The sequence below is a fragment of the Hoplias malabaricus genome, chromosome 2, assembly GCF_029633855.1.
Source record: "Hoplias malabaricus isolate fHopMal1 chromosome 2, fHopMal1.hap1, whole genome shotgun sequence".
Lineage (NCBI taxonomy): Eukaryota > Metazoa > Chordata > Actinopteri > Characiformes > Erythrinidae > Hoplias > Hoplias malabaricus.
In genome coordinates, this window is record NC_089801.1 from 45,681,299 (window position 1) to 45,697,793 (window position 16,495).

General features: G+C 38.0%; 1 protein-coding gene across 2 annotated transcripts in view; it reads right to left on the reverse strand.

Moving 5' to 3' along the window:
* tbc1d1 (TBC1 (tre-2/USP6, BUB2, cdc16) domain family, member 1) overlaps nucleotides 1–10,589 on the reverse strand; it is a 96,028-nt gene extending 85,439 nt beyond the window's left edge. The window contains exons 1-3 of one of the 2 annotated variants that reach the window (XM_066660297.1): nucleotides 10,503–10,589; nucleotides 9,070–9,363; nucleotides 8,230–8,466 (exon numbers count right to left, since the gene is read on the reverse strand). In XM_066660297.1, the coding sequence (XP_066516394.1) occupies nucleotides 8,230–8,466; nucleotides 9,070–9,357 (525 nt within the window). In that variant the 5' untranslated portion in view covers nucleotides 9,358–9,363; nucleotides 10,503–10,589. Of the gene's footprint in view, nucleotides 1–434; nucleotides 570–8,229; nucleotides 8,467–9,069; nucleotides 9,364–10,502 lie in introns of those variants that run through there. The other variant, XM_066660298.1, reaches the window with a different exon arrangement.
* Nucleotides 10,590–16,495: the final 5,906 nt, after the last annotated feature.

The following is a 16,495-nucleotide window of genomic DNA, read 5'->3' on the forward strand; positions in this document are numbered from 1 at the left end:
GACAGTAACTGTAAAGAAACAAGCTTGGCACCAGAAAATAACATAAAAATTACAGTGTATCACGGAAATGAATCAAAATACAACTAAATTCTGTTAAATTGCAAGCATTAGCCTTTAAGTACAACTATTTACATTCAAAATAATCGAACAAGGCAGAAGTTTACTTTCTAATTCGACAGATTCTTTGTATATTAGAATTCCACCTTAAAAGGCGCTGCCGTTATATTCATACTCCTCAATGTAACGGCTATACCATTTAAGGTGGAAGGAAAAATTCGAAGAAAGGGGTTGGCGAAACAGGGAGCCACCTTTCATTTTCGTGCTAATCCAGACAGCGAGTTAAAGTTAGTCTGACACCCTAAACAACCACATAAACTACTTCCCCAACCAAGGAGGACATTTTAAAGCGTTCCATTGTAGAAAAGGCTACTCACTGTTTGTTTTTCTGCTCTGACATCTCTCCTGAGCAAGTTCTGAAACCGCGCTTTCATTGCCTCAGCCATTCACTTCAGAACTGCGGGATAAGTCCGCCTTTCCAACGGCATTCAGACGAGTCCTGTCCTCCACGGCGACGGGCACTAAGGCTCGACTCACCGATTCGGTTCTTTCGAATTACTCACTTAAGTGGAGGACATTAAGTGTCGATACACTGATTCGAGGTTCCCGGTTAAAGGAAAATGACACCCGAGTTTTCAAAATTAGTTGGTGTTTCAACTCTTCCCCTATCCGGTCACTAATGAAACCCTTAGAAACGAATCTCTTTTCATCAGTATTACACCTTTATTTAATATTCACCTTTATATAAAATTCGGAGTACACTGAGGGTGGGTCTGAAGCCTACCCGGAATCACTGAGCACAAGGCAAGAACACCCCCTGGAGGGTGCGCCAGTCCTTCACGGGGCGACACACACACACACACTTATGGACACTTTTGAGAAGTCAAGCCACCTACCAACCTGTGTTTTTGGACTGTGGGAGAAAACCCACACGAACACCGGGAGAACGCACCAAACTCCTCACCGATAGTCACATGGAGCAGGGCTTGAACCCACAACCTCCAGGTCCCTGGAGCTGTGTGACTGCGACACTACCTGCTGCACCACCGAGCTGCATGAATAAATCAATTAATAAATAAAACAATATAAACAAATAACTAAAATGCTACTAAAATTTAGAAGTTCATTGTCTGTAACATTGTCCAGTTTGTGGTCACTGAGGGTTCAGAGCCTACCAGGAATCATTGGGCACAAGTTAGGAACGCACCCTGGATGAATGCACCCTGTGTATGTTTACAACAGGTGTAGTACAGAATACCTGATACATCCAACCATTAGGAGTTAGTATAATATATTTTTCATAACTTGAAGAAGAATCATTAGAGAAAATGGCTTGTTGTGTCTTTAAATGTTTAGAAAAATGTATAAGAAACAAAGACTGCATGTCATATAGCTCCCTATGTAGTGCACTGTTTTGTGAGGCATTAAAGTGCTGAAGGCAAACTTCCGATATGATTCAATTATGAAAACGAACAGGGATTTGAGTAGTAAATCAACTCAATTAATTCACATAAATTAGAGGCCTGTTCATTTGTATCGTGTTCTTCAAAGCTTGCTAAACAGCGCAACCCAGTGGCTGAAAAACACACATTCCATCAAGACTATCCTCTACAATTGGGCCCTTATTGATGAGCTAACTGAGGACTGTTAGACCATCAAGAGCACAAAAAGGCATCGCGCAGATTACTGAGAACCAGAAAGCCAAAAGTGTCTTTGTCTCTATATTCACAAAGAAAGTAAGATAATATTCAGATATCAGGAAGTCTTCAATATCAGGAAGTGCTATTTTTGAAAACTTATTTTTTTAGATTAATATTAAAGGAGAAGTCTTTTTGCTTCCAGAAGCAGCACAGGCTCTGTGGGACTCCTACATGGGGCCTGTTTTGGTTTATAACAGGTAACATTAGATAAAGCAAAGATATATTGCACATATATATATATATATATATATATATTGGCTGGGGTTGGGGGGGTCTGGTTGGGGCGTTGCTTACTGGTAATTTGTGCACTTTTATATATTTAGTTTTTAGATTAATTAAATCATACAGAAGACAAAATCAATTTATAAAATCTTAAAATAGAACACATCATCCTACCTGCATTAGCCAGATGCAAAGTTACCACAACAATTCCCACAAATCAAGCCCCACATCACAGAGCTCACTGGCATTAAGAGGTATTTAGTCTGAAGCCAATGCCCAGCGGTAAAGGAATTCATTCTGGCTCACATGAACAATGCCTGCCTCCACTGCCAGAAACATCCAGACACTCTATTTGGACTTGGGGAAAGCTTGAGAAAGCTTGGATTAACTATGAGAACATGCCCCTATTATTTATGGCTTAAACAATAAGCAGGTCTTAAAGAGTGTCATTCAAGCAGCCATTTTGGAATGTGTGTATGTGTGACCACAGTGCCATAGCAGTGGTGACAGGTGGTTAGGAAAATATAACATCATCAAACAAAAGAGAGAGACACTTGCACACACACACACACACACACACACACACACACACACACACAAAGAAACAGAGAGAGAGAGAGAGAGAGAGAGAGAGAGTGGCTTAATGGCCAGTGTATCTCTGTGTTGGTTATACTTTAGTATAAAGTATTTTTAATATATCAGTGATTAGTTTCTGACCACAAATCCACTCTGACATTAAACGCTGACATTGAGGTACCCTTCAACTCTGTAACTATGCACTAAAACAAATACAACTCTGTTTCCAAAAATGCTGGAACATTGTGTTAAAACATTCATTCATTGCCTGTAACCATTATCCAGTTTAGGATCGCGGTGGATCCTGAGCCTACCCGGAATCACTGGGCACAAGCCAGGAACACATCCTGGAGGGGCGGCAGTGCTTTACAAGGCGACACAAACTCACACATTCACTCACACTTATACAGACACCTTTGACCAGCAAATACACCTGCCAACATGTGTTTTTGAACCATGGGTGGACACTGGAGGAACGGGGAGAACACACCAACTCCTCACCAGAGAGGGGCTCAAACCCACAACCCCAGGGCCATAGAGCTGTGTGACAGCAACACTGTTGCTCCACCATGCTGCACCTGTTACATAGAGTAAGTAAATAAATAAATTTACTTACGAATAATTTTTATTTTATATATATATAATAAAAATTATAATTCTGTAATTTGTTCATTTCCTGAAACTTTGTTTTAAAATTTACCTATGTGTTAGAATTAAGTTTATATAAAATGAAGTAGTCATTTATTTGTGTGTCTGATCAAGTGTCCACACACACACACATACTTCCATTCCATCCTCTTTTCAGGTATGGGTATTTAATCAACACCAGGTCACAACAATTGCCATGCCACTGTCTTAAGCGCCACAGGAAATGGTTGCTATAGTAACACAGATCGACATCCTGTGTAAGCAGAGGTTTGAAGAAAATCCCCAAGGCCTTAAAAGACTGACAGCTAACTTCCATCTAACTTTCGCCTTTATGTTCCAGTAATCCGTGTGGTTAGAGCACTGAAACTGTAAAATTAGCAATACAAAAAGTGCGATGGCCCCGAGTCACATCATAACAACATTTACAAAACAAACAAAAGGTCAGAACACAATAGAATTAGGGAGAACGCATAAGAAATTCTGCATTGACAAAAAAGCTGCATTAAAAAATTACCTTATTAGAAAACACTTATTAAAAACGATGGACAATTATAGGGATTTTGGATACTATTTACTTAAAAAACAAAAGAGTAATATCACTTCACGCGCTTTGAGTATTACCGCTTATTCACTAGTATCCACGGACTAAAAGCTGACGTGCGGCTAGTTTAACTGGGTTTCTTAAACGGCAGCTGGCTTAGCCCGCAGTGAGTATAGCTCACACCGTAACGCCCTTAAGTCAAAGAAGGAGAGAAGCCGTGGATAGAAGTTTGTCCCTGGGGACATCTTTGACTTTGTGTTTCTTTCTTTGCTAAGGCTTTTGGTGCAATCATAAGTCAACGTAAACAGTGCCCCTTGCGGCCGTGGGCATTTCCGGTGTGAGCTATTCTCCAGTGCAGTGTTTTTGAAATGTATTTGTGTTCTTCTTAATGTTGTTGTGTCCTGAGCTTTTGTTTGCTTTATAAATGTTGTTGTGATGTGACTCAGGAGGCCATGTTAAAAAAAACCTTTGCAAAGCCAATTCAATAAAAAGTTTTCTGTAGTGACAAATTCTCTTACGTACTGCATCGTAGTCTTTAACACTAATCATAACATCCTGTCTATGGTTGGAGTGACAAAAAATGTTTTATGTTTTACATCTTGCCAAATGATACTTAAAAATAAAACAACATCTGCTGCAAAGATGCAAATCCATGATTTCTGCTAATATTGCTAATCCCATGGAACTAGATTAGATTTCTCTGTTTCAGTTTGTTTATCATATTCTATTTTTGTATTTTGTAATATAACAATATATGAAAGAGGACTCTCAAGATTTAAACAATTGCATGTTTTCATGTATTTTCTTGGCACTATTAAATATTTGTATATATGTTTTTGATGTAATGTTTTGGTTAGGCTAACACTGCTGCACTCTCTGGTAGTCCAGGCTTAGCTTCCCCTCTCAGAGAAGCACAATACTCTACACCAATTGGAGTCCTTGCACAAGACTCTTAATGATTCTTCTGTAAACCATTCCACACCAGAGTGTCTGCTAAATGTTGTAAAATTTAAATAAATTGAAAACCCACCTTTCAAATATATGAATAACTAACAACATATTTTTTATTCACTTGAATTTTTAAAATATCTTTTTTTTAAGAAAAGGGAAGTGGATTTTACTTGTTTATATAATGTGTTTCCATTGCTGTGTCAGAAACTGTGCACTGTTTACTACATAGTGTACAATTTGTTGGTTCTGCCATTTTCAGTTCAACAATTTTCAGTGCTCTTAAACAAGCCCACAATGCACTGCTAAAGTTAGTGTACAACCCATGTATACTAGCTGACACTACTGGATAGGGAATATCCATAATGTATTGCACTATTTGGTTACAAACCCACTTGAGTCTGTGTCTGAAATCGTTCACTCCTCTCCTACATTCAGTTCCCTATAATAGTAAAATTATTTTAATTATATTATATTAATTTTGATTTAATTGAATATTTAAAATTGGTGTTTTAGGAAAGGGATATTTATGGTTAGGCGGCACGGTGGTGCAGCAGGTAGTGTCGCAGTCACACAGCTCCAGGGGCCTGGAGGTTGTGGGTTCGAGTCTCGCTCCGGGTGACTGGCTGTGAGGAGTTGGTGTGTTCTCCCCGTGTCCATGTGGGTTTCCTCCCACATTCCAAAAACACACATTGCAGGTGGATTGGCGACTCAAAAGTGTTCGTAGGTGTGAGTGAATGTGTGTCTGTGTTGCCCTGTGAAGGAAAAGTATTATGAGAATTTGATTTTGTAATCAGCAATATTTACCACCGCTTTGCTAATATAAAGTACCCAACAGAGTCGGTAATTTGAATCAGGGTGAGAGAAGGGTCAATGTTTGTGTGTGTGTGTTTACTGTAGGGGACACACAGCTCCTGTTCCAAGCCAAGATGATACAAACCACATTGCTGTATCTGGTATCTGTCAAAACAAATGCTAGTGAGGTCACACACATACACGAACATAGACACACAGTTCTTTTTATAGCTTGACTTGCAGGGGAGAGCCACATGTGCTAATCATTTCCGAGGGGGAAGATGGGCTATGCCCCACTCTGCTTTGCTTTCCTTTCTTTATCATTTCTTTTTTATTTTTATCTGTTTCTCATCTTTCTTTCTATGGTTAACAAATATCTTCTCTAGCTATCCCTTTGTTTTTTGCAATGCACATGTACAAAATACAGTAGTGTGCAAGATTAAATTTTGATCAAAGTGTTTTGATACACAACAATCCACTTGAATACCGAAAGGAATATGTGACATCAAGGACAATATATGGAGTTTCCAAAACTGCAGTTCAAAAATCATTAAAAGCTATAAAGAAAACTGTTCCCATTAGTTACAACACAGCACAGAAAATTAAGCTCCAATCGAATTTCAGATCAGAACAAATCCACACCCTGTGTCCATTTTTGAAAAACATCTCAAAACTGAGGCTGAAAGAATGTGGAGATGCCAATGGTGAGAAAATGAAATAGACAAAAAAGAAGAACTAAGAAGCTGCTGGTGTTTCTCAAAACTGAGTCCACGCCTCAACTGCATTTGAGAGCACATGAGAAGCAAAAAGTGTAACAAATTTCTACAAATGAACTTGGAGGTCTGGAAAATATATGCAGATTTTATACATTTTATTAATTATTCAATTTAATTAGATCAAGTTTCCCAGTAATAACGGAACATGTTATAAAGAGAAAAGATGGATGCAGTAAATAATAAAATTATTTTTATTACTGTGTTATTTTCATTAAAATATATTTTTGTCTTTTGTTTCCTGACACTGAAAATTAATAACTTGTAGTGGTTTGTGGTGTATACTCTCACTTCTTTCTCACACACACACACACACACACACACACACACACACACACACACAAACTGAAGTGACATTCAGAGATCTAAACGCCTCTGCAAATCTCAACATCAAAGCACTTTGTCTCCAAAGCAGCACTGAAGCCACTAATCCTCTTTTCAAACCTTTATCTCACGGATCTATAAAACGAATATGAACTTATTACAATAGCACAGAGTTCTACTTAATATCTTACATATATATTGGTCTTTATTAAACTCTCTTTTTCCTCTTCAGCTGGGGTATGACTTAACAGTGATGTAAAAACTGGCATCAAACTGGTATTTGTCTCCACAACAAATAATTTAAGAACCAATCTAAGCCCTCCTGCTACTAGAATTAGCTGAGACTTGGTCGATGTGCGTCACACAAATGTTGAAAACATCTGCAATTTGTATGAGCCCACATGTCTGAAAATAATGTGTTTGAAAGCACAGCAGTGGATTTTCCGTTTGCGTTGTGAAAGCATCTTTAGTCAAAACAACTTTATAGCTCCAGTGCAAAACTAAAGAAAATTTCAGACAATGAAAACTGCATAGACTACATTTGTGGAAATTGTGTAACTTAATTTTTGCTAAACTAGATTACTTGAAGGACATCTTTGTTACCTTTAATACCAGCAGACAGATACATTTCTATTTATTATGTGTAATAATCAGGCATTTTGAGTGGGAAACACACAAATAAGTATATTACATTCTGAACAAAAAATCCATAATAACTGAAATATATTATGAAAGTGTTACATGCTCAGTACGAATCTACCATCATGCATCCTACATTTAAAACAGCATGGAGCTCCTTTTATACAGTGATAAGAAACACAATGTAAATTCTAGTTTCACATGCTGATTCGTTATATTATGTCCAGTGTGGACATGTGCCTTCACCAACAACTCAAAGGACAAAGACAATATTAAAAGGGGACATATTTAGCAATTAATCACTTTTTTACTACTCCAATTTGAAAACGTGATAAAACAAGTGGTTCTGATTTTGTGCTGCAGTTTATATAGAGTGTAGAATTGTTCCATGAAAGTATAAAATCAGGTTAAACAGAGTAAAACAAACAACAAGCTCTGAGAAATAAGACACATAATTTAAATAAAATGTCAGAACTGTGCTACCTCATGGAAAAAGGGGCAGAGTATTTCCCCTTTAACGTGTATGTAACACTGGTTCCTTTTCTCTGTGCATCTCTGGCTGATCACATCACCATGTCTGGTTTCCTCACATTTTGTAAAAAACATATTTCTTCATTCATTAATTCATTATCTGTAACCGCTTATCCAGTTCAGGGTCACAGTGGGTCCAGAGCCTACCTGCAATCATTGGGCGCAAGGCAGGAATACACCCTGGAGGGGGCGCCAGTCCTTCACAGGGCAACACAGACACACACACATTCACACCTACGGACACTTTTGAGTCTCCAATCCACTTACCAATGTGTGTTTTTGGACTGTGGGAGGAAACCGGAGCACCCGGACACAGGGAGAACACACCAAACTCCTCAAAGACAGTCACCCGGAGCGGGAATCGAACCCACAACCTCCAGGTCCCTGTGTGACTGCGACACTACCTGCTGAGCCACTGTGCCACCCAACATATTTCTTATGAAAGCTATATATGTGTGTGCATGTGTGTGTGTACCTTGTGCTGTTCGAGGCAGCGGAACACATAGCATGCTGCCCTCCGCTCATCTTTCAGCAGGCAGCCGAAGTAACTGGGGTCCTGGCTGTTGTGGATAAGTTTGCTGATCCGATGTGGACGATGCTCAAACAGTATCTGGTGCTGCAAGGGATCCCAAATTCTCCCCGGACCCACCATGTCCAAAACACAGCGCACGGAAGTGGCTGAAATCTGCAAAACCACAGCCTGGTCCCGAATCTACAGCAGAGAAAAAAACATTTTGATATCTGATATTCATCATTAAAATATTGGCCCTTTCTAAAGGTCCATTCTACATAGAGCTCTCTGTAGAAATGAACAGAGGCAGTAACTCAGTGTGTCTTACTGTCTTCGTAGTGTAAATGTATGTAGGAGTAAACAGCTGTAGCTTGTGTATATATCTCAGTATTTCAGTGTGCTATAATGTCTGAAATTAATAATAATTTGCTATAAAACGTTGTACGCACTGCTAAAGTTAATGGCTCAGGGCTGCACTCTCACAGCAATAAATCCATTCTGATGAAGCTCATTTTGTCCCACTCCAATATATTTTAAACAGGAAAATCTGTAGTTTATTGTAAATTAAATCAAATAAAATGACTGCAATTAGTTATGATTAAATACACAGAGTGTTTAAGCCCTTCTGGTCGACTCTGTTTTGCATTGTGTATTTTGTTATGAGACTCATTTGCAGATGATAAAGATCATCTTCTTTTCCTCTGTAAAGATTTTTACGGAGATTACACAAACTGTTTGTGGAGAGCTCGCTCATTAGATGTGTCCAGATACTCTTGCAAATAGTTTAGCTTGACCCTGACTGACCTCTAGATTGTGAGCTGCTGAAGGGCTGGTGCTGAAGCTCCTCTCTTTTAGACGTGGTCTTCGGATCTCAGACACTATCCACGGCAGCATGGCCATGGTGGTCTGAGGGTGGACCGCCAGAGAGCCCACTAACGTCAGTCTGTACTGGACCTCCTCCTCAGCCTCCTCTTCTTTCCTGAGTTGATCATGAGACAGAGGGATGATGGGTTTGGAGGTAGGGCTGGGTATTAAGTGGGGAGAGTGGGTGGGGTCATCTCGGGGTTTTACTTGAAAGCAGATACCCTCCATTGACTCCTGTGCGTCAGACAAATAAAATGAGAGACATGATTAAACACTGTCCATGTGGTTTGTGCTTTTATTTTACTGTGTATAATTATTACTACTATTTGTTACTCAAATTTCACCCTAATGTGTTTAATGGCTCAAAAACTCTATATGATACTCCACAGCATCTTTCTGAACAACATTTCTGAATGTCTCAACACACTTGGAGTAGAACACTAACTGTTGCTATATCAGCTAGCAGATGCCCATACTGGCTACCGTCCCACTGTGTGATGGGGGTAGAGAGAGGTTGAAGCTAATTTTATCCCTTTTGATTATACCTATCCACATTCAGCAACATCAACACAAACATATTTCTATGTGGAGAGAGAGCAAGAGAGAGAGAGAGACAGAGAGAGAGAGAGAGAGAGAGGAGAGTGGGATGACTGTACATTGTAGATGTGGACAGGTTCAAAACCATGCAACATGCACACCCCCCCCCCCCTCTCTCTCTCTCTTTCTCTCTCTCTGAAGTCAGAGGCAGGTATAAATAGCATGGCATGTCATTAAAGCTACAAACTGTTATTTTGTCTTTGGCAGCAGTCAAGCAGCAAAGGGCAGACGACAACAGAGACTGACCACAAAAATAAAGCCAAACCACAGCAGTGCAATAAGCTCATAGTTTTAAACCTGCTTTAACAGAGGCCTGTTTTGAGAAACCAGAGAAAATGGGGTCTAAAGCTGTGAAATTGAGATATTTAATTAGGGCTGTATTATTTGGGGAAATAGCTTAACTGTGATCTTCTTAATAACATTATGACTGGTTTCAAATATTAATTTCCTGTTTTATCAGCTAACTAAACTTTGATTTTTTTTAACAGAACTTGAATAAATGGGGTAATCATGGTTGTAATGTCACAACTCACTGCTATTTAGAGTCAAGCTCATTTACAGGTGTTTTATGTGTTGCATGTTATTAGTTTAGTGAGGTTTAAAGGAGTTGTTATTAGAAAAAGAACATTTCAAATGTTTCTATTAAGTAAAAAAGCACAAACATAGTTGTATATAGCTATATATAACCTGCTGCTCTGTTAATAAAAGGCTCCCTTTGCCTATTGGAAAATCACACATTAATATAAAATATATATTTAAAAGTTGTTAAACCCTACCTTAACGTGCAGGAAGTCTATCAGTAACGGTTCTCAGATTCTCTAAAGTCCCATGAGTGAGTGACAGCGGTTTCTTTTTAAATCCACAGAAACACAATTCCGTTTTATAAAATGTAGGAGTAAATAAAGATATGCTCTATAGTGTGTGAAGGATAGAGTTCTAAGAGATCAAACCCCTTCTTCTCTTCGAGGAAGTGGCTTTTGTCCGCTGACGTTTCAATGAAAGTCGCTGGGTCTTCACCGAACCTCTGACAGCTTTTTATGTCCCACCTCTTCGCCCTCAGACCACGCCCATCTGGGCAGCGATTGGCTGAAAGCTCACACTCATTTCAGTGCAGTCCTAGTGTAAATTAACTGTTGTACCTTGTTAGCATGTCCGTGTGGTGTTGTTTATACGCTAGAAAACACCTAAATAAGATACGAAACCAACAACATGCCTGACCACCAAAGACAGTCTCAAACTGGCAAATTCAGACATGCAGGATTTATTATGTCGTAAACCTCAGAAACAACTCCCGTCAACTCTGTGGGGCGAGTCTTTCAAGTGATAAAAGGGAAATAGAGGTGGGGACTGGGGATGCAAAAACTACTCAATAAATATTTTGTATCTCTCAAATTAACCAATTAATCCATAAATCAAAACCACAATAGACAAATTCAGCACTAATAAATGTCAGTAATTGTCAGTTGCAGCTCAAGTGTGGTTTAATTGAATTCATTATTTTTTTTTTACAGAGAACATGTGTCTGTATTTTTATTTGGGACTATAAAATACAAAACATAAAATGAAAAATGTACCCTAAATTTTGCTAACACCACACTTTATGCTTTTAGGATACTTTCAAATGTGTTGTATAAATAATTTCACATCACACAGCAACAAAACATGGCCTTTGATCAGGGGCGTACAAACCTTTGCTCATAATATAATACATTGTAGTATTTGTAAATATTTTCTAAAAATAGCTTTACTAAATACATATTGCACCTGTAGTTCCTGAACAGTAAACAATATGAATGAAACAGAGAAACAAGTGGAAAAGGCAGTAATAACCATTGTACTATTGGAGCTTCTTAGTCTCGCATTGCCAGACTCTCTGGTGAATCTGGTACCATTTGCCACTTAACATGGCCAAGAGTACTACTGCATGAAAATAAATTTGCACAGTGGCACAACAGGTAGCGCTAGGTAGCTCCAGGGTCCTGGGGTTGTGGGTTCGAGCCCTGCTCCAGATCTGTGAGGAGTTTTGTGTGTTCTTCCCATGTCTGCATTGGTTTCCTCCGGAGGCTCTGGTTTCCTCTCACGGTCCAAAAACATATGTTGGTAGGTGGATTGGCGAATCAAACGTGTCCATATGTGTGTGAGTGCTTGAAGCCCTGATGGACTGGCTGCCCCACAACCTGTTCCCGCCTTGGGGGTGCTTATCAACCTAATATCTGGCTTCTGCACTTTAAAAACCCTTATATTTTCAGTTCCTTATGTGTTCATGTTTGCAGGTTATTTTGTGTGTGTTTGTATATTACTTTAATATAACATGTTAATTGTGTGTTACTGGACACTTACTACCAACAACTTATTAGTTCTATGCCCAAACGTACCTGGCCAGAAAGGTAGAAAGTTTCTAATTCTGATTGTTATTTGGTAACTCAAAAAACACTTACTCTACAAAAGATAAAATGAGCAAACTGGTTTGATTCTGACCAGGGTTAAAAAGTAGCTTAGCCTTGGCCTAGCCTACTACTCACCCCACAAACAATAATAGTATAATTATGAAATTAGAATGCTGCCCAATGACTTACTGTTTTTGTTGGTGAATGTATATGAAAGATATAAAAGTACCAACTTAGGCTTATTTTCTCATCCATGTACACACACAATGTCTTTTAAATAACCGCTAGTGGGAAGGACGTTATTAGCTTATTTCACCTGCGTTTACAATACAAACTAACTTGGCCATAGAACATTAGCCAAAATTATTTTATTGACGTTATATGATTTTATCAGATTCACCAAGGAGTTGGATGACTCCCAGACAGCAGAATGATTATGTTTATGATGGTGTTGACAGAAGTGGTGGTGATGTTGGTGTAAAAGAAGGTGTTTCACAGTAGTGTTAAGAATGGTTTTCATGGTCAAGTCAGGTGGTGTTTTTTTTATGGTACTGTAAGAAATGTATCAGTCACAGTGGTGTTACTGAAATTTTCACATAAATCAATGTCACTGTTGGGTTGAAGGTGTTCTACCAATCAACAACATCTGCACAGTAGCAGCTGTGTGATCAGAAACTGATTCTAGATGACTAGAAGTGGGCGATCACAGACTATCACGCATCAACAGATGAGCTATAGTCTCTAACTGTTCAGTCTCTAACTGAAAAGTGGAGTAAAAGAAGGGTTCCTGATGTAAAGTGTATGTATACAGTGTCAAAGCAGTACTGGGAGAGTTCTTTTACAAGTTTTAATGTGTTTTGCATCAATATATTTATTTTTCAGACATCCTTGCTTTGCTGGAAGAACAGACTGACACAGCTTCAAGGTTAGTTACACTATAAAGCCACAGTGACTGACTTTTATATATTCATTTACTTTGGCATTTTTGTTCATACAAAGGTTTCACTGAGTAATTGGATCAGACAATGGAATGTGCTTTGGGACCCAAGACAAGTTAGGTATTAATAGTATTTGTATTTTCTCTAAATCCACATGCTGACACCATATATACAAGTGATCAAGACCATATGGTGATAAACAGAAACGGACATGGACAGCAAGTTAACAGGCCTCAGCGTTACTAATCATTAGGTAACAATTACCTAACAAAACCTTATATTTAGTTGATGAACATGAATCTGTTAAAAAAGCAAATTCTGAATCAATAGTGCACAAACCTGTATTACCATTATTAATCAAACTGTCAACAGTTGATCTAATCCGTTTAGCTCATTCAGACTTTAACTGTTTATTGGTTTCACAGTAAACCATCGTAAAAATTCCTGAAAGTTAGTGATACCAAGTTAATCTTAACTTAAATTACAGGATCAACCAACTTGGAGACTTGGAACCACACTAGGGTGCATATAGACTGAGGATTTGCTAATGGACTAACATTAACTGTTTATGATCTTGTGTAGAAATGTGTTGGTTTAGTCACTTTTCTTTCTTTTTAACGACAAACAAGATGTCACATGCAAAAAAGTATTAATTATAGCCAGAGATACCAACTCGCTGCCCATTCCACATTAAAAAATGCCACACTTGGTTCCACCTTAAATGTCGTTATAATTTTTGTTTTGTGCTTCCCCCCGGTGTCGCAGCAGGTAGTGTCGTAGTCACACAGCTCCAGGGACCTGGAGGTTGTGGGTTCAAGTCCTGCTCCAGGTGACTGTCTGTATGTTCTCCCTGTGTCTGTGTGGGTTTCCTCTGGGTGTTCCAGTTTCCTCCCACAGTCCCAAAACACAAGTTGGTAGGTGGATTGGCGACTCAAAAGTGTCCGAATGCGTGAGTGTTGCCCTGTGAAGGTCTGGCGCCCACTTCAGGGTGTATTCCCGCCTTGTGCCCAATGATTCCAGGCAGGCTCTTGACCCACCGTGTGTTTTGAGTTACAAAGTTACATTACACACAAAAAAGATTTAAAACACTTGTATATCTAATAAATACATTCTGATGTAGCATGTAGAATGTCAATCTATCCTGTAAGTTATAAAATAAAATGACAATTATGACAATTGTCTCAAAACAATCAAAATTGTAAAATTTTATTTTCCAGAGTCTCTGAGACCTTAGAAAAACTACAAAACTATTTAATATAATGTTTTATATAATAAAACAATACATAATTAAAAAAATAATTTTGCATACAATATATTTTTACATTTTATTTGATCATTTTACCATTAATGTTATAGGTATCATAATTATTTAACTAAGGAACAAGGCTAGGCATTTTCAAGAGATGTTATATATGCATTTTTCCATCAGTGTTAGTCTCCACCACAGACACTCCACCCACAAATAGAGTCTGATATTTTCAGTACGTTAATCTAGCCTCACTCTCAGGATTCTGCAAATTGCATTCTGAATGGCTCTCTTTACATCCATGTATATGCACATCTGTGTATCCTTTTTTGACATAGGTCTGACATCTGGCCATGTATTGAGCTAAAAGCAGATACTAAGTCATTTTCCTCTTTTTTGTGAGATATTTCACAAATATTTCGGCCTGCCAACATTCTATGTATATTTTGCATTCATTTTATTAATAATTGGGGCAACAAAAAGACGATTTTTGGAGGTTTTGTCTGTAGTATTCATGTTTTTGTGCCAAAATATGTTAATAAAGGGCAGACAGGACAAACTACATTTGTCAAATTTGTCAGACTGAAACATTTGTGAAATATTCCACAAATCAGGAAAATGAATTAGTCTGTGCTTTTAGCTCAATGCATGGCCAGTTATGAAAGAAATATGAATTAATGCTCTGCATTTACCCCAAAATGTTTTCACAAATCCTAAAACAAGTGAATTTTCAACTCTGTGGTTAGTGTAAATAGCATTTCACAAACACTCCAAATGCTCATTTTTTAAATGCCACCAGAATTGATAAAAGCGTGACAAACCAAAAGATATTTGTAAAATATTTCACAAATCAGGAAAATTAGTTAGAGTGTGCTTTTATATCAGTGGGTGGTCATTTCTCTAAGTTAAATGAATGAATGCTGTTTATTGGCAACAACAACAGAAGAACTGTATTGATACACAAGAAAAACTGTGAATAGAAATATACATCATTCAAATACACCAAATAGTGTTTGCAAAAGTTTTCACAAATCAGAAGTAATAATGTAATACTGGACCAGCGCTTTCCCTCCCAAAGATAACTCGCATGTCAGTTTTGCCCTCCAGTCTGCACATGCCGTGTTAGAATTCTTGGCTTTAAATCAGTCAGTTTTCAGTGTGGATGTTGGATTCTACCAGGATTATGCCTTGTTTCCTTCCTGGTTTATGAAATCCATGGAAAAGGTAGCAAGGCATGTTCTGGGACTGTAGGGCTTCTGGCTTTTTGGTACTTTAGGCATCCAACATGCAAAATAATCAGAAAGAAAAACTCAATTTACCAGTCAGTCTACACCCCCATTCTCACAAGGTCATGAGCACTGGGCACTGACAAAAAGGCAAGAAAGAGATAATGGATACATTTGGTTAAAATAAATTTTCTCAAGCTAGTTGTTGGGCTCAGAGCTTTGAAATATGGAAGGTGCTTGGATTAGAGCCTCCTTACATCTAACACATCTGGGCAATGGACTGGTTTCCATTGTTCCCAAGCACTACAGGGCTCTTGAAAGAATTAATGATCAGTGTACACACCCAAATACAGAATAAAAAAGTTAAGTGGAATTACTGCATCTTGCTGTTTATTAAGGCAAAGTGGGGAGTTTTTTTTTACATTAATAGCAACATAATCTGACTCTTTACACAACAGAAGACATACACAGTTTCTTCAGTCATTGTTACTAGAGCTGAAAATGTTACAATCTGATACCTGTTAAAACATATAAACAGAAGACAGTTCTTGTAGATTAAACAAGAGATATTTTTGGTATGACTAAAGTTATTCTGACAATAATGTAGCAATAAGCATAAAATCCCTAGTGAGCTATTGATATAAGTTGTTGATATTGACATCTGATAAATGCATAGCAGCAGTGGTCTAACATTAAAAGTTTTGACTTAACACTTAAACCACAGTTCCCAAAATAAACAAATATATTAAGACAGTTTTCAATAACTAAAAATAATCCAAAATTATAGATCAGTACTTTACCACCTAAAACCCTAGGTGGTAAATCCTCAGCCTTTCAGGCAGAATTGTGTTCACAGTCTTTTAGTCATTTATTATTATTAATTATTATTATTACATTACATAACATTTAGTACTGGGACAATAAAACTCAGATTAGATATATAATCTATTTGCTTCTCCTTATTTTCAGAGC